At 35.9% G+C, this 27,598-nt stretch overlaps 2 protein-coding genes across 2 annotated transcripts in view; both read left to right on the top strand.

The window, feature by feature from the left end:
* Positions 1-976: 976 nt before the first annotated feature.
* Positions 977-1,300, top strand: LOC306883129 (small integral membrane protein 32-like; the record flags this gene model as incomplete). Its single annotated transcript, XM_079438232.1, has 1 exon — positions 977-1,300. One exon carries the CDS (start codon positions 977-979, stop codon positions 1,298-1,300), a length of 324 nt encoding a protein of 107 aa, XP_079294358.1.
* A 4,619-nt stretch (positions 1,301-5,919) lies between these two features.
* Positions 5,920-27,598, top strand: part of LOC306883674 (protein diaphanous homolog 1-like) — a 111,183-nt gene continuing 89,504 nt past the window's right edge. The window contains exon 1 of the mRNA XM_079439053.1: positions 5,920-6,428. Coding sequence (XP_079295179.1) covers positions 6,327-6,428 — 102 coding nt within the window. The 5' untranslated portion in view covers positions 5,920-6,326. The remainder of the gene's footprint in view (positions 6,429-27,598) is intronic.

Raw genomic sequence — 27,598 nt, 5'->3', positions numbered from 1 at the left:
TTTATTTTAAGAGCATAAGTCTTGAGTACAAAAAAAGATATTAAACATAAACGTTGTTGTCTGGATAAAAGATAAGGTTCATTGAACACATGTTGTCACATGATATGGGGTAAGTTGTCACAATAAGAAGCTATCGTTTACTGATACTTGACTGAGAAGAATATTAAACAAAAAAGTAACAAAAAAGCAAAACAGGTATGCATTTAAAATGCATTACATGAAATATGATGGATTTTTAGTAATGGAAATGAATCAGTAAAACTATATACATAAATAACGTGTGACAACTTGCCCCAACGTGCCTTGTATGTAAAATACTCTTGTCCTGAAAACAGGTTCAACATTTCAGTTCAAGTCTACCTTCATTATATAGTGAATTTTGTGTTAATTAGGGACTTATGTCTTGGTTTATGTCAGTGTGGTTTTAATTAGTCAATAAAAAAATTAGGCTTATGAAATTAAATTAGCAAAACAGCAGTAAATAAAAGTAAACAAATAACGTGTGACAACTTGCCCCAACCTCCCTTGTATGTAAAATACTCCGGTCCTGAGAATACATTCAATGTTTTAGTTCAAATATATCGTCATTATATAGTGAATTTTGTCTTAATTATATGTCAGTGTGGTTTTAATGTATTCAGTTGTTCACCCAACAGACATAATAATCATATGATGATATTGGGTTTGTAATTTCGAGAATAAAAGTCCCTAAAAAGACTATAAGGGGAAACCCAACACACAAAAACAAGCATCTGTACAATTTGACTAAAGAAACGGATACATTATTGACATACAGACCCCGTGACGTCATTTATACATGATATAATGCAATAATAGTCCTTACCTAAGAAATATATAGACAATACTTAAAAACAGCTTTTCAAATGTATGCAGAGCATTATAATGTACAGAATAACTGTAAAATGATGTACTAGTATGAATAGTGTGTATTGGTCTGCTTCAGTCTAGATTCATCATGCTGAGGCAGATGCTGTTGAACTCCACGGCAGCGGCACGAGACTTCGATCTGATGAGCAACATACACACGCCGGCACCTCTGAACGTGTCTCACGGGCCCGTGAGCGTGTCAGCCCTCCTGAAGCCCACGGGCTGCGGGAGCGCCCTGCGAGAGGGGGAGCCCGACAAACCGGACCTGGCCACGTATATGGTGATGTGCCTGGTGCTCTTCCTGCTGGTCCTTCTCATCGTGTTCTTCATCAACTGTCAGCTGAGGAACTCTTTCTTCGCCTCCATGCCTTACGACCGCTCACTGCGAGAGGCCCGCAGCTCCTACAAATGACCCATTTGAGCCCCGACTTGGATGGAAAAGAGATTGATCCCGAACTCACCCGTGTGATTGATCTGTCTGTATATAATGACTGTTTTGTACTTGTGCATGGCCTTTTCTGTCCATATATGGTTTATCACGAGTTGTGTGCGTTATGTAAGAGATTATTTTCTTGTACGATGTTAAACCATGATTAAATCTCGCATTCATGGCCGTCTGTGTCTGCAAAATGTGCTGATATTGATCACGGTTGATAGGATGAGGTTGTGATGAGAAGCAGCAAACATGCAGATCATCTCAGCTCTGCCGCTTTTTAATTGAGCCTGGCGGTTAAAGAAATTGTGTTTTCATCCTCATGTCATCATTTACTCATCCTTGTGTGTTTTGTATTACTTTAACACAAAATTAGGAGTTTTAAATGCATAAGTTGTATGAAGAACCTTTAAATCTGTTATTTAATATTATTATATTTTTATATAATATATTATATTATATTATTTATATTTTTATATTTTCAGTTTTAAGTTTGTTTAGTAATTTTTTGTGCTTTTGTTAATTAGTTATTTCATTTATTATTTTTATAGTATATATTAATATTTTTAATAATGTTTTATTTTTGTTTTCAGCTTACATTTTAATTTTAGTCATATTTATTTGTTTTTAATTGCATTATATATTAATGGTTTCAATAAGCTTTTATTTGTATATTTTCTGATTTCATTTTAGTTTTAGTTTTAATACGTTTGTTGTAATTTTTTATATATATTTACTTAGTTATTTCAGTTGGTTTCCAAGGCAACGTTTCCAATCTTCATTATTTTAGTATTATTTACATACTATTATAGTATTTATTAATATGTGAAAGCCTTTACTTTTATGTGTTCCGTTTTAATTTAATTGAGTTTTAGTAATTTTGTTTATGCTTTTGTTAATTTGTTTTTTTTTATAGTATTTATTAATATTTATTAATAGCTTTTATTTTTTGATTTTCAGTTTTAATTTAAATTTTAGTAGTTTATGTACTTTTGTTATTTTTTATAATTTTTTAACAATTATTAATGTTTATTTCTATTCAGCTTTATCTATCTATTTATTTATTTATTTATTTTGTATTAGTAATTTTAATAAATCAACTTATTTTATTTCCAGTAGTTGCCAAATTTTTTAAATATTCGTTCAAGTTTTTCATCTAAAAATTCCATCTTAATTTCAATTATTGTTTAATAACGAAGATTTTTAATAGTCTTAGTTAACAATAACAAGACTGGTTTGAGCATTTTTCCACTGAAGAAAGTAAGTCATTTGGATGAGTAAATGATCCCATGATTTTAAGTTTAGCGCTAAATTGTTCCTTTAAAGATCTAAGCTAAAGGTTAAACATCATTATTGTGTCCTGTGAGACTCAGCAGCTAAATGAGTCCAGCAGTAGTTAGTCTGACTTCAACCCAGCTGAACCCGAATCATCTATCGATGTTTAGCTGACAGTTATTTTATTCTCCCAAAGTTACGTAAGACACCAGCGCCAGCTGAGATACAAATCAATCTGATATCTGTCTTAATCCACATCCAATGCGCCAAAGCCGTGATGACAGACGCAGAGAATCAGGTGCGACTCGATAAGACAGACGCCAAGCCTATAATTTGAAACCAAGACAAATGGATGTGTCTCTTTCCTCAAGAGCTTTTCCAGGCAGAGACTGAGAGAAACTAATGGCCATGACACAAATATCCAACTGTTTTGAGGTATAATAAGATACAGTTCTCAAAAAAAAAACACAGATTCTGTTCAGTGGCAGTGTGCGTGTGTGTGTGTGTGTGTGTGTGTGTGTGTGAGAGAGAGAGAAAGTTTCTGACCTAGCTACACTTTTGAGGACAACTTTGCTGAAAATGTCCCCAGAACATCTAAAGGGAACTTTCAAAGTGCCTGAAACTCTTAAAAGGTTTTTTATAAAGGGCAGTTGAGAGAAAGCGCTTTACCTTCAGAAAGAAAAGTTTCATTCTCCTCAGGAGCTCACACTAAATAGCACATGAGCTGTTTCTTATTTATTTGTTATTAATATGCAGTTTTGCAATATTAACCCTGTTACCTGGTTTATGTAGTTTTATTTTCTTATAAACATTAAATAAATTAAATTTAGAATGGGTTACAGGATGTAAGGAACAGCATTTGTCTTGAATTAATCAAGCACTCAATGGAGTTATAGTTTAGAAGAAAGAAAAAGAAGAAAAAAAAATGTTTAATGAATCATATATAGTGAAATATTATTACTATTTTAAATAACTGTTTTCTATTTTAATATATTTTAAAATGTCATTTATTCCTGTGATGAAAAGCTGAATTTTCTGCACCATTACGCCAGCCTTCAGGTCCATCAGAAACCATATGCGGATTTGCCATTTTCTTACTATTATCAATGTTGAAAACAGTTGTGCTGCTTCATATACATTTTTTTCAGGATTATTTGATAAATAGAAATTTCAAAAGAACAACATTTATTTGGAATATAAATCTTTTGTAACTAAATAACTTTTACATTAATTTAATGGATACATACACACACATATAGACCCCAAGCTTGTTTATGATTATTAATCGGATTTTAATAATTGGATACAGTTAAAACGTTCAAGATACAGACATTTCATGTGTTCAAAACTAGCTACTATTTATGCAGTATTAATTAATATTTCTAAAAATGTATGGCGTTAGTCTGGAGTTAATCTGCAGTCATAAAGACAATAGAAGTGTCTGTGTGTGAAAAGCCCTGCATGACAGAGAATGTCCTCATTACTTCACAACAAACCATCATTACCATACATTCTGTCAGTCCGGGGCCCTTGGGTTTTTTGCACGCTAGTGAGATTTAGACGATAATTTGAGAGTGTGCAGTAGATGATAATGACTCAGTGTGAAACTGGGATGGCTTGAGTCAGCACATTCACAAAGAAGCGCACCGTGACTGACTGACTGAGGACATTATCAGACTGATTTCTGCAGAGCTGGAGAAAATATTCTGCATTAACTTAAAGAGAGAAATGGATGAACAGACTATCTGCAAAGAGCTTTTCTTTTCTTTTTTTGTCTCTTTATGACACACACCTGTAACCGTCCGAGGCCTGTCAATTACACACACCGCTGAATAACACTGATTTAGTCAACTGTCAGCAGCCTCTCTCCGGTGTTTCTGAAGTCTGCCATTAAACTTAATGACATTGGAAAGAGGAGCAAAATGAAACAGCTCTTAATTTGCCTTAAACAGCATGAATTAACCTGTTAATGGGACAAATCAGAAACAAGTAGGCAAGTCTAAATGAAGTTTCCCTGCCTTTTAAACCACATGAATGTCCTTTGAAACACACAAACACGCAGCGGCGGATCATCTTCTTACCAGCAGGTGGCGCGCTTCGCTTAGAAATAAAATAAAGGTTAGTGAGGAAAGAAATCTAGTTTTAATTTAATTTAATTTAATTTAATTTAATTTAATTTAATTTAATTTAATTTAATTTAATTTAATTTAATTTAATTTAATTTAATTTAATTTTAGATCATGTAATAGAAAATGCTAAATGAAATTATATGCACTATATGCCATGAGAAAGAAAAATAAACAGAGAAAATAATATATAATTTTAATTAAAAAGTTATGAATTCATTTTTATATATAGTTTTAAATTTAAATATACTCTTCTGTATATAATACACCCCCCCCCCCCCCCCCCAATCACTTTTCTATGGGCCTAATGTATAAAAACAAGCATTACCGGGATATTTTTTAAGAAATATCAGGGACATATGACATAAATACCCATAACCTTTTCTCATAAGTTTGTTCTTACAATAGTAAAACAGTTTAAATCCACCTTCAGTTTAAAGGTCAAAGTCAGACTGTATTTATTGCCATGAAGAGAACGCGAAACGGTGACTCATGGAGTAAAATGATCTTCTGCTCACCAAGACTGCATTGTTTTTATTAAAAATACAATAAAAATAGCAATATTGTGAAATAATATTACAATTTCAAATAACTGTTTTCTATTTAAATATATTGTAAAATGTAATTTATTCCTGTGATCAAAGCTGAATTTTCAGCATCATTACTCCAGGCTTCAGAGTCACACGATCCTTCAGAAATCATTCTAATATGCTGATTTACATTACATTTCTGATTATTATCATTGCTGAAAACAGTTGTGCTGCTTTATATTTTTTAGAGGAAACTGAAACATTTGTTTTTCACGATTCTTTGATGAACTGAAAATTCAAACAGTATTACATTATAAATATCTTTACTGTCACTTTTGATTAATTAAATGCATCCTTACTGAACAAAAGTATTACTTAATTTTAAATAATAGCTTTTTTACTATTTATAAAGATGTTATCACAGCTGAATCAGTGTAAAATCCTTACTGGGAAGTCAGTTTTAACATCTGAGTAATCCATTATGAGGATAGCTACATGTATCACACAATGTATGACAATCTTTAACTTTTTTAAAGCCATTTTGAATTCATATTTTAGGTGACTGACACGTGAGGGGTCTGCAGGGGTCAGTGTTTGTCTACCTGTGTGTGATACACTCAGGTGTGTGTCTGGCGCGTGTTGGCTCCGCCCATCTGACCTGCGCAGCACACACAGGAAGAGAGAAAGAGAGAAAGCGGAAAACTTCAGCTGATCTCCTCATGGCTGTTCTTACGGTCTGAGGACTTTATATCAATCACCAGAGGAATTCATGACAGCTCTGTATAGATTGACAGCGTGGATATTAAGGTTTAGAGACTTAACGCGTAGTTTGTTTATTCGCAATCGAGACAAACTTGCGCCAAAACGCGCGTGCGGACGCGGAGATTAGCGCGGGCGCGTATTGAGTCCCGAAAGGTCCGAGACCAGTACACTTCTGTGATCCGGATTCAGGGTTCAAACTTCCCTCCTTTTCCTTTGTGCCGGAGGACTAGCGCAGGCCGGCGGCGCGCAGCAGCACCAGGCCGCGGGTTAAGACGCCCTGAGGGGAAATAGAAGTGGTTTTACAGCACAAAAATGGATCCAAACTCCGCATCTGCTGGTGCTCCCAAAAGTGGGAAAGACAAGGAGAAGAAAAGCAAGAAGAACTATGACGATGGAGACGGAAAGAAGAAGTTTGTAAGTGTTTGATGCTCTTATTGTGCTGTCAGTAGGCTACTGTAGTGAAGCGTCAGGGTGTTTGGAAATATACTTATGCTTAAACCAATCTGTTTATTAAACTCCGAGATTCACATGAAACTCTGATCAGTTTGAGAAGTTTTGCAGCTGCTCGCGACGTGCTTCGTCTTCTCTGATGAGGAAGTGTAGTGTGAAGTGTGTTTTGAAGCATCACTGTTCCTTCAAAGGGTTACGATTATCAGGAAGGGACCTCAAACGTTCAACTCTAGTAACGCGGAACCTTTAAAACCCCTGCTTTTCTTGTTCGATCGCTGCCTGTCACCTCGGATAGTAACATAAATATGTTTTTAGACAGAGGAAATACTATGGCGTTTTCATATTTTGAAATAAACTATTTTACCGCGACATACAACATTGTTTCACTGCGAAATGAAACGCTGTTTCAGTATGAAGCGCTGACTTTACAAAGTGTAACATTGTTTTAGAGCGGTATCATAGCTTCATTGTGGAGTGCGTGCTGTCTGTCACTCGCAGAGCGGCATCGATTACAGAACATTCAGGAATTGAATCGCCTTTGGGTAAATAACACTTGGAAGTTGTGGAACTGGAAAAGCGCGAATGAGAGGGAATTCTGTGACGTCATAAGAGCTCGAGTGGATGGGGGGTATTTGGAGGGCATTCGCGTCAAGACTCAAGCGCCCACTTGAGTCTCTCCTGCTGCACACTGTATAGTGTCTGAACTTCCAGTTCTCTTTCCCTCGCATCCACATATGTGTAACCTGTACGTATACTTTTTACATATAATGTGCAAAAAGTATGAGGAAGCAACCATAAGTTGTTCCTTGGTTTTTTTTTTTAGTGCTTCATAGCTTGAAAAACTTACTGGTCAAAGTACAGTGCAGTATTTAAAGGAATGTAAATTATATTACACAACTGATAATACACCATATCAGAGATTGTGAAGAAACTTCATTTAATTAAAGAGAGAGTTCAGCCACAAAAAAAAAAATTGCTCACCCTCAGGCCATCCAAGATGTAGATGAGTTTGTTTCTTCATGGGAACCGATATGGAGAAAATTCGCATTACATCACTTGCTCACTAATAGATGGGTGCCGTCAGAATGAGAGTCATCATTGTATTGCATTGCATTATATGTTTTGATCATCAAGCTAAGCATTTATATCTTCTTGCTAAGACATATTATTGGATATACAGAGTGATGATTGATATTTATATCGTTTTATGTAAGCATCTGCTATACTGTTATAAAGATCTCATTGATTTACATGACAATCACAATTTCATCTTTTTGTCCATATAAATAGCATCTGCACCAAATTGCACATTTTTGCTCAGTATGTGTCTCTGAATAAAACTGAGCTGTTTTTTCCTCCTTATTCTCACTGTATCATTCTACATGAGCCATAAAAGCCTGATGTATCAAATGTTGTACCTGCATGAATGGTCAAGTGACATGCGCTTTCGGTTGTGTAGTGTGGATAGATCGTTTCTGAAACGTAGTCAAAACGCCAGTGTAGGACCGTTTTCGTTTTAAAACACCGTGTTAAAACAAAAACAAACTAGAGTAAACGGGGCCTAAGTAGATGCTTTTCTCAAAGCTGAGTTTGTATTTTAGGCCTTGTGTTGCATCTGGAGTTTACATGATTTAGGGTGCTTTCACACTTGGTTCGCTTGCCTGGTCCGAACCCGAGTTTGATTGCTCCCCCCTCCCCTGCTTTTCAGGTTTTTCAGCTCAGTCTAAAAGAGATTTTCAGGTACACTACAGAAATGTAATAATCAAATGTAAAATAACTGCATAGTCTTCAATGAATAAATGAAATATAGATTAATCATTTTTGATGTTACAAAGATTATTTAGTCAGGAGCAGTAAGCACTTGTATTTTTCTTTGACAGCATTAGATTTATCATTATTTTGCTTTCACTTTAAGAACAAAAGCACGGATTTAATACCTACACATGCGTTTTCTTTCTCAACTGTTTACGTTAAGACATATGCCTAACTGACTGTGTTGACTAGGATATTTGCCAAAACGCGCATTTTGATGTAATTTTGTCTGTATTTATTCATTCATGCACAAAAAATGCACAAGAGAGCTCAATTTAGTATTTGCGCAGTCTGTGTGCGTGTGCTTCAGATGTGTGTACAGAAAACTTCTCACACAGCGCTCAACTGTTCCGCCAAATAAAGGTGCCTATTTATACTATTTTACGTGTGGCATCGATGCATCATATCGTCAGACATCGTATTAATGTATCGATTGATGTAAATCGTTACACCCCTAACATTCACAACATCCAAATGAACCGAACTGACGTTGATCGAACCCGGGTGCGCACCAAAAGTGCTAGTGTGAAAGCACCCTTAAAGTCTGCTCTGATAGTTCAGTGTTTAGCTTATTTTGTATTGATTGTAGCTCTGAAAGTTCTTAAAATCCAGAATTTCAATCACAGTGAAATCACGCTCAGGCCTTCAGACGCTTCATTTGAAAGTGTGTTCAGTAGCATGGAACAGTTTTGTGCTTCGGGTCTGGAGACGAGCGTCCTTGTCTCTCATCTGCCCTCTCAATGGTTTCATACTCTCCCTTCAGCAAGGATGTCAAACACACACGCACGCTTGCCGCTGGTGTTTTTCTATAACGAGCAAAAGGTCGTGTTTTAGTATGGAAGTCATTTCTGTGAGGGAGATTGGATCAGTGGCTGAATGTCCGCAGGTCACCGCTTATATTTGTCCCCTGCTGAGAGACTTGCTTGATGATGTCATATCCTCTTCCCCTGCCTTTATCTGCTTACGTTTACAGATCGTCCCCAGAGATCATAAGTACACGATTTGGATTTTATGTTGTTTAGAGAGCAAACAGTCTTTCGCGTCATGCATGACCCCTCGGTGTCCTCTCGTACTTGTTGGACTCGTGATCTGCATTGATCTCGGTAGGGCATCTGACTGTGAAGCGGAGCAGCTTTTCATTAAAATGAAAGAAAATGTAAGCGATGGCTGTGTTTGCACAACAGGACATGTTTGGTGTTACATTCTCATTGTCTGGTCGTGACTCGTGAGTTATCAGAAAACTAAAAATAACTGAACACTGTCAAAGAATAACACACATTTGTGACCCTGGGCCATAATATTTGGCCGAGATACAGCTATTTGAAAATCTGCAATCTGTAATTTTAAGTATGTCCGCTGAAGCTACAAATAGTAAATAGCTAGAAATATGTAAATGATATTACGCACTAATGCATCCAGTTTTTCTCTTCACTGACGGATGTCTCCTGACAGCTGTAATGCTGCTCATCTTGACGGTGCTCATGGTTTGTTCCAGAACGCTCCGCTGAGGAATATCGACTCACTGAGCTGTAGGTTTGTGTGTAAACACCTCGCAAATGCGACATGAGTCTCTTGCGGGGTTTGTGTCCCTCAGGTGTGTTTGTGTCCCTGAGTTTGGCCTCTCAGGACAGACCGAAGCGCACAACATTCACTTCTGCAGCTTACAGCGGTGCTAATGCTGATGCTTGAGTCGGGTCTCACGTGTGTTTGAAAGGCCAGGTGGAAAACTGCATCACATTGCATGCACCGCTGCACACAGCTATCAGACATGACAGAACTCAAACCCTGAGCTCATGTGCCAAAATAATGCGTTACCTGCCAACGTTTAAAATGATTATCTATGTTATTGCAACTATATTGTTTTTGTAAAAATGCAACTGTTCAAAAATGTAGGGTCAGTAAATTTTTTAAAAATATTTTCGAAAGAAGACTCCAAAGACAAAAATACAGAAAAAACAATAAATATTATTATTATTATTATACAAATAATAAAATAAAAAAATAGAATAGAATATTAAAATAAAAAAATTCTAAATAAATATTCTATCTATCTATCTATCTATCTATCTATCTATCTATCTATCTATCTATCTATCTATCTATCTATCTATCTATCTATCTATCTATCTATCTATCTATCTATCTATCTATCTATCTATCTATCTATCTATCTTCAGGATTTTTTGTAATGAATAGATAGTAAAAAAACAACATTTATTTGAAATATAAATCTCTAGTAACATTTTAAATCTCTTTATTAAATGTCAATAAATTATCAGTTTAATGCATCCTTGTTGCTGAATAAAAATAATTAATTTCTTAAAAAATCTTAAAATAAAATAGAAAATAATATGATCTATATAATTATATAATATTTAGAATATATAAAAATTTTACAGATTTTTAAAAAATTAACTCTTCTACTGCATGGTTTTATTTGTGTCTGGGATGTGAACGGTTAACTTTGAGTATTTACAGTTTACTTTAATGCTGACAGACAGCATAGTCACTCTGACATAGTCAAAAACCGCTCAAATAGACTCAGTTCAACAGGATTCACTGCCTCCAATTTCTGATCACAATCACAAACCAGCCACACGCACTGACAGAAGCTACCAAAGCATGTCTGTCCAGGTGACAGAGGAGAGACATTTTGAGGGTGTTTTCTTAAGGAATCTGAGTGTTGAACAATAATCCCGTATCCCTCTATCCGACAGCGAAGCTCTGACGTCCAGGAAAACATGACTGCTGATTCAGAGCTACCGCCCGGGTCTGTTTACCAGCGTATACCTCATATGCCAGAGCACAAGAAGAGAAAGAACACTTATTCTTAGAAGAATAAGTGTTTGTAGCTCTTTAAAATCAAATCACATTCTCAGACGTCACGTGATGTAATTGAAATGCAGTCTGGGAAATGCCTCTGAACCCCTCTGCTCGTAAAACAACAATGCATTTCACAGAAGCATGTGCTTTAAGAGCGCAGGGCCTCTACATTCACTTTACGATGGAAAGAAACTTCTTTTAGTCATTATTAGTGCTGTTTGCCAAGGCAATGTGTTGCTCGTGTTTGGTTAGTTGACAGGAAGTGCAGCTGAGTTGATTGAGCGACGCAATGTTGAGAGAAAGAGAGATTCAGGGGAAACGGAAGTACAGAAATGAACTGAAAGTATGGGAGCGCGGGGCACAAAGTAACGCGGGGTTAGTTGTAACACACGTTTTTTAAAATATTTCCACACATCTAGCATAACCCAATTTACAGTATTTACTAGTTACCATATCAACTTTATATAGAGAAAAAAAGTGCGCCAAAATTCAAAAGTCTTTTGAAGATATCGCTGAACATTTATTTTACCATAGTAAAATTATATTTCTGGCTTAAGTAAATTTTTCATCTCAGTTTTTATTACTAATTTAAAATGAGACAAATCTGCTATTATTTTAATCTCCAATCTGTTATTTATCAGTTTAGATATTTTTTTTTTATGCCTCTAACTAGCAGAAGACACTAACCGGTTTTAAATGAAAGATGCGCAGAAGGGGGAACACTGCGTTACAATGTGCCCTGCCGTGCTATTCTATGACATTAGCGATGTAATTCACACTATGTACTTTAATACATTTTAATGAGAAATGACGAGAAACAGGTGACTAAAGACTGACAATCATTGTTTAATGTTCAGAAATGATTATTTGAAGACATTTTGGCTCGTTTATATGGGCCGTCCCAGGCATGGTTGCAATGTGTTCATTGTCAAACTCAAAAATCAGAATATTTTTAATTATTAAAAAAACGGCATTATTTTATTTAAAATAAATAATAATTTAATTTCATTGACAAAATATTATATTATAGTTTGACTTGTATATTTGTTTTATAGGATCGGATAACATTTTAGGGTGTCATAGTCATGTTACAACGTGCCCCTCAGCTGTTACAATGTACCCCACCTATGGGGCATGTTGTCACATTCACTTCCAATTTTTGAGGGTAAATAAAGAAAAACGTATACACTGTATTTATGAAACAAAGCGACATATTTGTACTAGACGAGTGTGAAATTACTGTGGATGAAAAATTATACTCTGAACACAAAGTGGATTTACGCAATTTGAGAAAGTCAAAAAGTGTTACTTTGTGCCCCACTCTCCCCTACATGTTAAGAAAATGTGAAATTTGTAGAAATGTAAGGAAGAGAGAATATAAACTAGTGTTTTGTTGGTGACTTTCTTCTCTATACATTAAAATACAAACAAAAGGTGTTTCTTTATGTCTGTGAAAGAGGTCTCTTCTGCTCACTGAGCCTGCATTATTTGATTAAAAATATGAGATGTAGTAATATTGTTAAATATAATTGCAATTAAAATGTTTTCTATTTTAATGTATTTTGAAATGTAATTTATTCCTCTGATGCAAAGTTGAATTTTTCAGCATCATTACTCCAGTCTTCAGTCTCGCATGAAACATGTATTATTATTAGTATCAATGTTGAACACAGTTGTGCTGCTGCATATTTAATTTTTCAGGATTCTCTGAATAAAAAGTTCAAAAGAACATTTGTTTGAATTAGAATCATTCGTAACATAAATGTCTGCTGTTACTTTTGATCAGTTTAATGCATCCTTGCTGAATAAAAGCATTATTTATTTATTTTAAATAGAGATAGATGATGGATGGATGATTGGATGGATAGATGATGGATGGATAGATGATGGATAGATAGATGATGGATGGATGGATGATGGATGGATGGATGATGGATGGATGGATGATGGTTGGATAGATATAGGATGGATAGAGAGATGGATGGATAAGTGGATAGATAAATAGATGGGTAGATGATAGATAGATGGATGGATTGATAGATGGATTGATAGAGGGATGGATGGATAGAGAGATAGAAGGATTAATTTGAGAGATGGATGGATGGATGGATGGATGGATGGATGGATAGATAGAGAGAGAGATGGATTGATAGATAGATGGATTGATAGATAGATGGATTGATTTAAGAGATGGATGGATGGATGGATGGATTGATTTAAGAGATGGATGGATGGATGGATGGATGGATGGATGGATGGATGGATGGATGAATTGATTGATAGAGAGATAGATGGATTGATTGAGAGATGGATAGATGGATAGATGGATGGATGGATGGATGGATGGATGGATGGATGGATAGATAGAGAGAGAGATGGATTGATAGATAGATGGATTGATAGATAGATGGATTGATAGATGGATTGATTGAGAGATGGATAGATGATGGACAGACAGACCAAGCGCTAGATGCTGTATGTCTCTGTTTGTTGGTTGTTTATGGTGAAGTTCAGAGTTGCGGCAGGCTGATCGTCTGCTGACTCACATTCGCGTGTGTTTGATGATGTTTGTTCGTGTGTTTTCTTAGAGATGCGGGTTTGCACAGTTTCAGGAAGTAACAGTTATAACGACAGGAAGTCTTTACCCTCTCGCTCTTACTCCTGTCGCGTTATGTCATAAAGGAGATCAGGGTTTGTAGATTTAAACAAATGCAGATCGCTGAGTTTCAGACTTGTGATTGGATAATGAGAAACCAACAGAAATGGCTTCAGCCAATCACAAGCTGTTCTACCTCACCGACAGACAGTTTTGCATATAAACTGAAATGATGTAATGCATTGTAGTGGGTTTTGATGAGTATAGGGATGTAACGGTATGAAAATTTCTCATCACGATTATAGTGACCAAAATTATCACGGTTATCAGTATTATCACGGTATTGTTAAAATGTGCTGGAGATGTTCAAAAAGTACATAAATCACTTAAAAGTACATAAATCACAAGTTTTATACTTAAATCAACAAACAGCAAATAAAATGACTTTTTGTTTGCATAATCACTAAAACAATAACATTACCAATGAGGTCTGGATTTTAAATGACAACTTGACTGACACCAGTTTAATAGCATGTTCAAATAAATAATGTAAATATTCAAATAAAGCTTTGAAAAAGTTTCATATAAAGGTAAACCTCACATTTCAGCCTTTAAAGAAAAGAGTTAAGTCAAAATGATAATTGATTAATAAGGGGAAGGGGAGGGGGGAAGTGGTGTGTGGCCAAGTATGGTGACCCATACTCAGAATTTGTGCTCTATTTATTTTTATATATTTGACCCATCCAAGTGTGCACACAGTAGTGAACATACACCCGGAGCAGTGGGCAGCCAATGTTGCGACACCCGGGAAGCAGTTGGGGGTTCTGTGCCTTGCTCAAGGGTCTCACCTCAGTCGTGGTATTGAGGGTGGAGAGAGTGTTGGTTATTCACTCCCCACCTACAATCCCTGCCAGACCTGAGACTCGAACCCACGACCTTCAGGTTACAAGTCCAACTCTCTATCCACTTATCTGCTCCATAAATAATTCTATACAGCTTATCTGAATTGTTTAAATGTGTAGAATCCACATAAGCTTGTTTTTCATCAACCGGTTAAAATTTACAGCAGGTCATGCAAATTTGGTCCGTTTTTTGGCCAGACAGAAACTGCACACAGGCTGAATGTAAATAAGTGTCTGTAAATCCACTCTCTGACAGCAGGTGGCGCTTTATATGGAAAAGCTGAATTTTACATTTACATTTAGTCATTTGGCAGACGCTTTTATCCAAAGCGACTTACAATTGGGGAATACAAAAAGCGATTAATCTTGAAGAGGCAATCAGACAGAGGAAGTGCTCGTAACACCAAGTCTCAGTCATTGTTCAGATAAGTACAAGCTAGTAGGTGGAGAGAAAGATAGAGGGAAAGTTCTGCGTCGCTCACTAGCAGATCGCAGACTTCTGGAGGAGATGTAGGTTCGTAATAGTGAGTGGAAGTAGGAGGGTGCAGAGCCTGTGGTAGTTCTGTACGCAAGCATCAGTGACTTGAACTTGATGCGAGCTGCCACTGGTAGCCAGTGCAAGGAAATGAAGAGAGGTGTAACATGCGCTCTTTTGGGCTCGTTGAAGATCAGTCGTGCCGCTGCATTCTGAATCATTTGTAGAGGTTTGATTGTGTTTGATGGCACAATCAAATTACAGCTGATTCCCGTGAACTCCGCAAACAAAGCAGTATTGTGTTTAAGAACACTTCCTTTAGGTATTACATGGAGCTGAGATGAAAACAAAATGCCATTGAATCGTTTCTGAAGACAGTCAGATCTTTCAGAGGTACATTCATATAATTAATTCACTGATATATTCATTTGTATAATTCCCTCAGCACTCTTTTAAAACCTCCAAACTTTTCCGCCCTGTTTTCACTCAGAATGAAACTAACGTTACTCTGCTGCCGTGCGCTCGTGACACTGATGTTACACTCTGCTTTATGCTGGACAGTATTTATTTATCCTGAGTTGTTCAGATCGCGGTAATCCAATACGGTTTTAATGATTATTAAAATATGAAACGGTAAGACTAACCGTGGGGAATTTTATCATGATTTATCGTCAAACCGGTAATCGTGACATCCCTAGATGAGTACCTGTGCAACTGAATAATTAAGAGAGTGCTTTTGTCCATAAAAGCAAATGAGTTCAGTGTAAATGAGTCTGACAGTATTGATACAGTGTGTGATTGTGGAAATATAATAGACATGCCATATAAATTAGTGTTATACAAGGAAATTAATTTATTCATTTAACAAGCAAAAGGCTGTTTTATAATTGTACAAACATTCACCTTCAGCTCATGCTTAATGTGTCTTTTTGCTGACAAATCTTTGAAATGAAAGTAAACATTAGAATAACTATTGTTATTAATATTTCAAGGTGAACACTTACAGGACTGAAGCAATTTAGCTTTACTTGTTTTTTGTTTTTTTTAAATCAAGCTTTTGAATAGCGTTTATTTGTTCATCTCTCAATGTATTGCATTGCATAATACAGTATGTTTTGGTCATCAAACTAAGCATTTAAATATTGAAAAATATAGTGAATGTAGACATATTATTGGAGATATGGAGTGACGACTGATATGTATATCATTTTATGCAAATGTCTGTTATACTGTTAAAAAGAACTCATTGATTTATATTACATGCTTCAGAAATGCATCTCACTTTTTGTTTATATAAATATCAGCTCTCCACCAAATTGCATATTTGTGCTCAGTTTGTGTCTCTGAATAAAATGGAGGTGTGGTTTCTCCATATTCTCACAATATCAGACTACATGAGCCATAAAAGCCTGATGTCTTAAATATGATGCTCAATAAAAAAAACATGCATGCAATGTGTCTAAAGGTAAACGGCTCCATTACAAATAAAATAAAATAGTTATACTATGCTGTTATGTCATTAGGGCTGTATACCTTGGAGAACCTGGCGATACGATACATACCTCGATACACAGGTCACGATTCGATACGTACATCGATACGATTTGATACAATGTGACACGATTCGATACGATTCAATAAAAATACATGGGCCAGAGCCAATTAGTTAATGCTGAACACATTTACTCAACAAACAGAACTCTGCATTTTTCTTCAATTTAATGAAGACAAAAGTGCATTATAACACAGTGCATTTTGCTTAAATATTTGCAACTGTAAGTGCTCTGATTAATTGTACACAAATTGTATTAATCTGGAAATTACCACAAGTCAACATTTAACTTTCCAAGGGTACAGTCTGAGCTCACACAAGCACAAAATCTTCTTCTTATTATTCTTAACTTCTTATTAAATCTTCTTATAATTCTTTTTTGTGACACCATGTACTGCCATAACATATTTCACTATGAAATCACTTAAAGGTGCCATAGAATGCATTGATACAGTATTTTAAATTGTTCTCTGATATCTACACAGAAGGTATGTGGCTTAGGTAAGGGCAAAAAATCTCCAGAAACGATTTTACATGTCCATTTACAACCCTAGGATTTCTCCCTAGAATGAAACGGTCTGTTATTGGCTTATTTGGCAGGGTCATGAATAATAATGAGCTCTGCTCTGATTGGCTGTTTCACAGTACGGCTCATCAGCGAGAAGGAAGCACAGGGAGGAAAATATATATTTAAATACTTTCTCTCGCAGTTATATCGTCGGGTAATTATACTGTATTATAAAACGCGGGCACCAGGGAGCCGCTATTAATATGCGAGGCATTGAAACTGCTTTTGAACGATCCATCGATCGCGTTATAGTTTCCCTTTCAAGAGACGCGATCACACAAACTATGTTTACATTATGGAGCAACAGTACTTGCCACACATTTCACAAGATCAGATGCTTGTCAGTGATGCTCAGAATCTGTAAGTCATTCGCCATCATCCTCATCTCTCCTTACTGAGAGTGAAATCGTATGTACTGTAACAGGCTACCGCTAGCAAGGAGCTAACCATGTCCCTTTAGTGGCTCGCGTTATTTGCTTTCTGTGCCTTTCTGAATACAGACACCAACCCATCCCTGCACTTCACACCCCCTGCACGGCCTGGAACATAACATTTATTTTGTTATTTTCGCTGTTGTCTGCGCTTGTTTATTTACAATACCTGCAGAGCTTCTGATGGTTCGGCCGGCTTAGAACAAGTGCGGGTTTATGCAAATATTGGGGGCGTAGTGATCCCGACTGTTGCGTCACAGTCGGTGTTATGTTCTGATTCGCCTGTTTTTCAGTGGTCTTTTTTAATCACGAGATTTACATATGAAGGAGGAAACTATGGTGTTTGAGGCTCACTGTATGTCATTTCCATGTACAGAACTGTTATTATTTAAATATGCCAGGGTAAAGACAGTTTTTCATTCTATGGCACCTTTAAATGCTACATCTTGCTTTAACATTTTCCATGAGTTTTTTTTTAAACTCGCGGGCGCCGCTGCGCCCCCTAATGGCTGGGCGGAGTATTGATACTAAGGGCTAGAATATCGATACTGTATCTTTTTTTTATTATATCGGTATGTATCTAAGAATCGATATTTTGAGCACACCCCTATATGTCATATGTGAAGTTTCGGGGCTGAATGTCCTAGTGTTGTCACGATACTGGAATTTCTAACTTCGATACGATACCTTGAAAAATATCGATATTCGATACCATTTTCGATACCACGGAGAAAAAAACTGCCACAATATTAAGGGGGTAATTTTTTTAATTTAAAGATAAATGTAACAAGTCGAGAACATGCGGTATATTTTACATGAACAAAAAAATGTCTTGAGGTACTGCATTTCTTGATTTATTTATTAATCTTTTATTAATCTTAGTTAAATGTTAATTGAAACTAACGTTTACTAATACATGTACTAATTAAAATCCAAAGTTCTATTTGTTGATATTCTCATTTGCTTCATAACCAAAATATTTCCAGATATAGGGCCCTATGAAATCAGTTTTATTTTTCACCAAATTCCGTTTTATTTTTTTCTACATTAAATTTTTTCCATTTTAATTTTTCTGCATTCTGTTTTTTTCCGTTTTAATTTTTCTGGACTCTTTTTTTTTTTTTTTTAATGGTCAAATTAAATGCTATTAATCTAAAAGCATGTCTAATTCATTAAAATCATGAAAATTATACAATTTAACATTTAATTTATTAAAAGTGTAACAAAAATGACACGTTTAGGGCCGTATGAAATGTTTTATTTTTTTCTCACCTTATGTTTTATTGTTAGCAAATTCTGTGTTTTAGCATTTCTATTATTTGAATGCATACAAACAATTTTTATTTATTCTTACAGTAGCCTTATGAAATGTGTTTTCCCCCTCAGAAATTCTGTGTTGTGTATTTAAATTTTACTGGATATCAGATGAAGGCATAAAACAATTTTAATTAATTTATATTTGAATTAATGAAAATTAAACATTTACATTTTTGGCAAATGAAGGGATTTACTATTAAAATTAAAATATTTTGTGATTATTTCTTTTAAAAAAAATTAACAGTAGTAGTAAGTAGTAGTATTATGTACATTCTACTAAATAATAATAATAATAATAATAATAATAATAATAGCCTATTTCTGGCACACGGTCTTTAATAGGCTAAGTTAAACCGAACTTTTATTTTGACGGGTTGCCGTGAATACTTTTAAAGTTCTGTGTGTGTATGATATGACGCTAGTTTTACTCAAATCAAATGGTGAAATGCTCGTAAAGTGCCTTTCAGATCAGTTCTGGAGATATTGTTGATGTATTATGTCCTCATTGGGACGGCAGACGCTGAAATCACCACGAGCGCCACATAAACAAAACCGCACGTGCAGCACATTCACACAGAGACGCGCAGAACATGCAGGATTCATATTTAAATCGACTTTTGCAGCTTAATATTTACAGATACTAGTCCATATTGCAATTTGTTTTAAGTGTAATGACCTACTTTTGATTAATTCATCCAAACTTTGACAAATTCCGTGACATTCCGCGTTAAACTGTAAAGTCCGTGTTTATGACTGGATTCCGTGCGCGTTCTCTGCATCGCGGAGATCATAGATCCCTACAGATAGCGCTCCTGCTGTGTTCTTTAACAACCAGAGCAGTCATCTTTCTATTCACTTCACTTTTGCTATTTAACCAGAGCGAAGGAGACGAGTGCGGTCACGTGTGGTGCTTGTCCACGCGCCTCTGGAGAGAAGTGAAAGTGACAGCTCGGCTAGTATCGGTGTATCGATACTTCGGGAAATTAATATTGGTACCGTTCAGATATTTCAGTATCGATATTTATCGAAATATCGATATTTTTGACAACACTAGAATGTCCTCAGTAATGTAGTGACAAATCATGAGCAGGTCAAAAGCTCATAAATGGTCCAGATCAGTGATTCTCAATCATTTTTACTTCAAATTGTCCCCTCATTGTCCACAACAGCATTTGATTCAGGTTTACAGATTACAGGTTAGGAGACAGAAAATATCTTCAACCTGCTAGAAAACCAGTAGAAGTCTATGAGATAAGCTCACTAACATTGGTCTAAGGTGTGTGTCTCTGCCTAGTCAGTGGAATGTGCTCCGTTCAGGCTGCCAAACTTGCCGTGTGTGTGTGTGTGTGTGTGTGTGTGTGTGAATGGTATTTAAATAGGTTGTGAGTCACTGGATTAGATTCTGTGGTTCAGACGCAGGTGCACAGATACATGTTTGTGTGTGTGTGTGATTATTCTGTGGGTGTGCTGAGGTGTGTGTGTGGTTCAGTAATTAGTCAATCATGCAGTTTGACCGTGAAATTTCTGTTAAGTTCATAATGACACACTTGAATATCTGCAAAGCGGCAACTTGTGGGTTGTTTATACGCGTTTGTGGCAGTTTGGTATATGTGAGTGTGTTCTTGTTTATTGCTTAAATCTTTAAAGGTTACAAAATTGGCTCCATAATTATCTAATTAAGACACAATTAATCTGCAGTTATCATTAGTTATGTATATAGCTATTACAAAATAATTGCACGTCTCTGTGGCAGCAGTGAAATTCCCTTTGAGCTGCAATCTCTCATTAACAGACAGATTAATCTGTCTAATCTCTCTCATACACACACACGCGCGCGCGCACACACACTGACAGGTGTATTAGGTGGAGTGTGTGAACGTCTGTGATTCAGTCCGGTGTTTGTTTGGTGTGTCTGAAGAGGTTCATTTGTGTTTGACTTACTGAATGTGAATCAAACTCTGATTAATGGAGCCAAGTGTGACCTTTGTGTTGGTTGAGCGCACACATACACACTCACTCACACACACACACACACACACACACTGTTTGAATGGCTTTTAACCCAGAAGATTTTCTGTATTGATGAGATACACAGGCTTGCAAACACATGCAGAATATTAAGTGTTTGTGCGTCAGTGCTGGAGAAGCTACTTTGAAACGGCATTTTAACCAAATACAAGCTTCTCATAAATTGAAGTTGTTAGAAACTATTATGGCTGCATGATCAATAAAACAAAACAAAAAATCCCGAAATGGCTTCGTGCAAATTTGGGTGACTTTAATGTGTAATTGGGAACACAACATGCGCCAACCAACAGTCTTCCCAAACTAAAAAAAGAGAAGTGCATATCAACAAAAGAGGAGCTTAAAGGGCTCCCTGCAGTTTTCATCAGTATAAAAGAAATGTAAGAAATTAAGTTCAGTTTAACTCAAGTGTGGTGTGAACAAGACTTCTCAGCTGTGAATGTGAACAAACACAGGGTTTGTGTGTGCTTCTGTGACATTGTGCAACGTCTGATGCACTGAAACCATAATATTTCTGTCCCAAACTGTCATTCAAATGAGTACACACACACACACACACACACACACACACACATTTGATCATGTGTCAGTTTGCTTTTGCAGAAGTCCAAGGAACGCGGAGTCTGAATGTTAAAAGTTTAAAAGTTGGATTTTTGTTTTAATATGGATTGGGATTGTTTGAGTTAAAGGGATCCCTTTGTTTTCGTTGCTAGTCATTACCATAAACTCTTTCCCACACACTCATGACTGTATGTCCCTGTTGGTCATTATGTGGTCATTATTGAATTATGCGCCTCTGACATCACTTCCTTTTCCTGTCACTGACAACAGAGGGAATTTTGTCTCATTTTCACTCTTATCAACCTGATCAAACTCATGTTCTCCTTTTATTTTTAGCCTGGCTGAACCAGGATTATTATAGTTAACTAAAACAAAAACCATAAAAGATGTACTTAATAAACGTAAACTGGGGGGAAAAAAAGAGAGAAAAAATCTAGACATTTAAAAAAATAAATTCCAAATAACTAATATAAAAAAATAAAATAAAAAAAACAGATTTATTTGAAAAGAATACCTAAAATTAAAATGGATAATATTAAATAAAGTAATTTAAAATGTCAATAGAAATTATAACATCTCAATCATACCAAAATAACACTGCTTTAAAATGATATAATCACTGAATATAGATAGTTGTTCAAAAGCATGTTTGTGGGCAAATTTATATCTCCTTGAATATCCCCTTTTCTTAAAAAATGCAACTATAAAGTAACTATACAATTAGGTCTAAAAATCTTAAAAGAAAATCAGTACAAAAAAATATTTTAAAATGTTATTCATTTGATTTGTCATTTTTCTCCTAACTATATTTTTGTGGGGTTATTTTGTTTTGTTTAATTGTTTTTTTTTGTGTGTATTATTTAATACCAGAGAGATAGAGTACTATAGTTTTTATTAATATTTAAATTAGCTGTTATATTGTTTTCTGTTATCATTTTAAATTTAGGTCATTTTTAAAGTAATTTGTGTTTTGGGATTTTATAAAAATGTGTATATATATATTTTTTAAATATATTATTCCAGTTATTTTTGTACATGAATTTAAACTAACTTTAGTTTTTAATTTTAATAATTTCTTTGTTTGTTTTTTTTAAATAGTAGTTTTATTTCAGTTAATTTTCAGTTTTCGTTTGCTCCCTCCAAGTAGCAGAAATGTTTTTGTTTCAGTTAACTATAATAACCTGGGTGTGATTTTTTTTTTTTTTTTTTTTTTTTTTTTTTTTTTTTTTGAATGGAAAACAAAGTTCAGTTCTTTTGTGTTGTTAAATCTTTGTAAATTTTCATTGTTTTTTTTTTTTTTCTTGAGTGATAAATAAACTAAAAAAAAGAGAAAAAATTCCCGTTGCTCTGGGATGGAGATGGTCCTCACTGCAGAACACAAGATCCAGGGGATGAGGTTGGATCTAGATCCAACTCCTCCCACCTTACATAGACCTAAACCTACCCGTCTCCACCCCCTGATCCCTAAACCCACCCATCTCCACCCCATAGATGTGGATCAAACTCCATTCCCTGCATCTTTGTTCTGCAGTGAGGGGCTACTGCTGGGATGCGTAGCCTTCATGTTTCATTGTTGAATTCATCACGTTTGTTGTCCTGGTAACCTCATTAACCACCTCCCAAACAGGGTTGCTGGGTTCTGGTGGGCATCTTGGGGTGACAGGAAGTGTTTGTTTGGTTTTGAAGGAATCGGTTTGTGCTATTGTCTAAATGAAAGGTCTTGAATGAGGTCCTGTCATCAGAAGCTCCTCGCCGAGGGTCAGTCCATTGTCAGTGTGTGTAGCAGGTGCTTATTCACGCGTGTAACTGTTCCTCTGCGTCCAGCCAAGCGTTATCATAGAAAGCATGTTACGGTGAGCAGAGGAAGCAGACTAATTTAGCTTAAAGGACTTCCTGTTAACATGTCGAGTCACTCAAACTGTTAGACTGCTGTACAGTTATTCTCAAGTGTCAGTCAGTCTTGTTCTTTTATTAGTGTTGTGTTTCTAGTCATCATTCTCTGCAATGCGTCTAACTGACCGACTGCTGGAAATGGTGAACTGTAAGGGTAAATCTGATGTCAAGGTCATATTTCTCCACACACACAAAATTATATAAATAAATGCATAAATATATATACACATACACATACATACACACACACACACACACACACACACACACACACACACACACATATATATATACAGTATATACAGTATATATATCATGTGTGTGTGTATGTATGTGACCCTGGACCACAAAACCAGTCATAAGTGTCAATTTTTCCAAATTTGAGATTTATACATCATCTGAAAGCTGAATATAGCTTTCCATTGATGTATGGTTTATGATAGGACAATATTTGGCCGAGAGACAACTATTTGAATATCTGGAATCTGAGGGTGCAAAAAAATCTAAATATTGAGAAAATGGACTTTAAAGTTGTCCAAATTAAGTTAAACTTTTTTTTTTTGTGTGTTTACTAAACAAGTTGCTCTTTGACTCAGACTAGGACCGTTATATTCATGGACAAATTCAACTTTCTGACCTATTAAATGATATTATCCTGCTGTTATGTTCCCTATATAGACTGAAACAATGCTCTGCTAGTGTGTATGTGTTCTTAATGGAGCTTTTGCATGTGTGTCTTTCTTTGTGGCACTTCCTGTGAGCACTTTGTGCAGGAAGTGGCTTGTCACACTTTAACGGGCGTGTCTGGTGGGGCCCGAATTATGACATGATTTCAACACCCACACACACACACACTAGGGCTGGGCGATATGAGCAAAAATGAATATCTCTATGTTTTGGGTGATTTGTGGTATACGGTATATATCTCGGTATTTATAGGCTTTTGTATTTGGATTAAACAAATAACATGAATGTAACCATATGCATATATTATGTTAAAAAAGGGTTAAAATCGCTTTACGTTCTAACATTGTATTAACATTGCAATCTAAAAACAAAAATAATGCGTTTAAAGCAGGAGTTAAATTTACTCAACTAAAAATGAAAATAATAAAAAAGCACAAACTAATTGAGTAACAAGGCTGTTTTGATTACCCCTTTACAGTCTCTTTACAGTTAGCGCTATCATACTACAGAGGTGGCGCAGAAGAATTTTCAGATGTTTAATGAGGCTCAGAGGTTGCATAAGTGCTATTAAATTCATGACATGTTGAGGTTAATGTTTTAAACATACAATTTTGAAATATTAAATGATTTAAATAATAGAAAAGATCATTTAAAAATTAAAATAAAACTGCCGGTAGGTGGCGGTATGTCACTGATTTTATCACGGAATCATTCGATTCGTTCAAACGGCTGATTCATTCAGGAAGGAAGTACGTGACTGTCTTTATGAATGGGTAATTTAATTATTGACTCGCTAGATTTAATTTAAAAACGCAGTTCATTCATAAACGAAACACCGCTGTGTTTGAATGGAGATGCACAGCTGCTTGGCTGAGACTTTGTTTGAAACTATTTTCGTTGATGAAATAGAGCAAAATAAGGCAATAGTGTTGTAGTCAGACAATATAAGTCACTTAATATTAACTTCTTGTTTAATGAACTGTTGTATTAAATCAATATCACATTTGCAAACTCCCTTAATAATCAGTGCTTGAAGTGGAAAAAAAGAAGTGCCGGTACTCTACTCTACTGACACTATTTATTTATGTTTAAGTACTTTTTAATAATTCACAATGTATGTATAGTGCCACAATCAATCAATAATTAAATAAAAGTTTTCAATACAATTTAGCACAAGTCAAGCTGCAATACCAAACAGGACCACAGGGAGACCACTAAATCGCCTGCCTTTAATATACGGATCCATTCAGAATCGCTAAATCTCTGACCACCGCATAATCAGCGTTCATTATAAAACACTCTTGCTTTTAAGCCAAATACATGCTGAAAAGAATAATTTTACTGACATCTGGACGTAAGTCACTATTCTCTCTGTAATCGCTGATAAAATCAGCATTAGTGCTGTTTTGAGCTTACTGTTTGAATTCGTTCACTGGATCCTTTACGGTTTAAAATGATGTGATTGCTAAAACCTGCTTATTTTTATTTTAAGATATGATTTTCGTTATAGAGTACTGATTAAAATTAGTAATCAATAATTAATTAATTATTCTACTACTCCGCGCGCCTCCCCTGACATGCTCTCTCGCACCGCACAATGAAGTAGACCGACTCTGTTTGCGTTCATTCACGTGATTGGTCGAGATGAGAGGTGATCCCGCCTGGGTAGTGTGATTTACATAGTTTCTATATCATTTCTAATCATATATGGGATCATATAGCCTAATCACCCAGACCCTGACGATTTTACTCTAAGTACCGGCAACATGTCAGGCGTACCGGCCCACTTCAAGCACTGTTAATAATCATTAAAAGCTGTCGCTCATCTTAGTTCATCGCAATCTCACAAAACTCCATTATAATCAATGAAGCTCCTTACACTGCACAATGAATCTCTTTATTTTACACTCTGTCTACACTTTTTTTGGTTATAATGAGAGAATACATCTGTGATGCATTACTCAACGCTGCAAAAACGTAAGTACGTTAGAAACCTTTAAAGCTCCCTCAGCACAAACACAAATACGCTGATCGGGTCAGTCACACTGGTGCTCCTAAATATTTTTTCGTAGTTTTCAGCCCCAAATGCGACTGAAATGGTCGCACTGTAGAGCCCTGAACTATAAGCTTCTATAGCTTACAAGTTTTTTTAAAAGCCCTTCACATAAAACGTTTGTCACATGTTTAGAACAAATTGTATTGTGCTCTTTCTCCGCAGCAGCTCAGTCTGTGTCCTCCGCTATATTTTCAGATGTGCTCGTTTCAAACTAGCGTACTGTATATCGATATAAACGGCATTGCCTTATATCGTATCGCTTATAAAGAATATATCAATATATCGTACAAACTCAATATACCGCCCAGCCCTAACACACACACACACACACACACACATACACGCTCCCCAAGCTTCAGTTGGCAAACCGAAATGGACATTTGTCTCCATGGAAACCAAGCAGACAGAAATTACACACACACACACACACACACACACAAGAATGCTCATATCTGTGTCTATTTTTAGAAGGGAATGGGAAATGCAGGTGCTTTCAGACACACACACACACCTGTATAAATCTGCATGTATGTGTGTATTTGGGTGACTCGTTTACATTAATGCATGAGGTCATATTAAGATGACTGATGAATGTTCTGGGTCCATATGTAGAGTGTGTGTCTAAAGACTTTTAAAATTGTGAACAGTATTCTATTCTATTGCAGATTCTTAACAGTTCTTGATATTTTGTATCATGCAGTTCCATGTTCTCACTGTGTGTGTTTATATTGAGTGTGTGGGTGTGTCTCGGTGATTTTGTGGGTGTATCTGTAAAGAATTAACTTTTTATTGAGTTTGAGTGTTTCTGAGTAATTGAGAGAATCAATCATATTTTTAAAGGATGTGTCATAGTTTGAACACCACACGCACTCTCTCACACGCGCACTCTCACACACACACGCGCACTCTCTCACACGCGCACTCTCTCACACGCGCACTCTCTCACACGCGCGCTCTCTCACACGCGCGCTCTCACACACGCGCACTCTCACACACGCGCACTCTCACACACGCGCACTCTCACACACGCGCACTCTCACACACGCGCACTCTCTCACACACGGACTCTCTCACACACGCAAAAGGCGCCTTTGATATTTTTTTCCTCTAAACCACTAGATGACACACAAACGTGGCATAGCACTTTCCAAAACATCCGCTTTTCAACATGCACGTGTATATTTGTCTGATCCTTGACGAGATCACAGGCAGCAGCGCAAAGTTGATTCTGTGCTTAATTGATCTAATATTTTGTTTTTTAAAATGTTGTAGATTTAAGTATCAAATGAGAATCGTTAAAATTAATATATTTTGAGACAAAAGGACTTAACAATTTTCAGTTTTAAGATAATTAAAGCAACAGTTTTTAAATAATGAAAGAATATGTAAAAGTATGGTATTTGGGGTAAAAAGTGCCCCTGCTGTTGGGGCTAAAA

The sequence above is a fragment of the Barbus barbus genome, assembly GCF_936440315.1.
Source record: "Barbus barbus genome assembly, chromosome: 17".
Lineage (NCBI taxonomy): Eukaryota > Metazoa > Chordata > Actinopteri > Cypriniformes > Cyprinidae > Barbus > Barbus barbus.
This window is presented reverse-complemented; position numbering and strand designations above follow the sequence as displayed.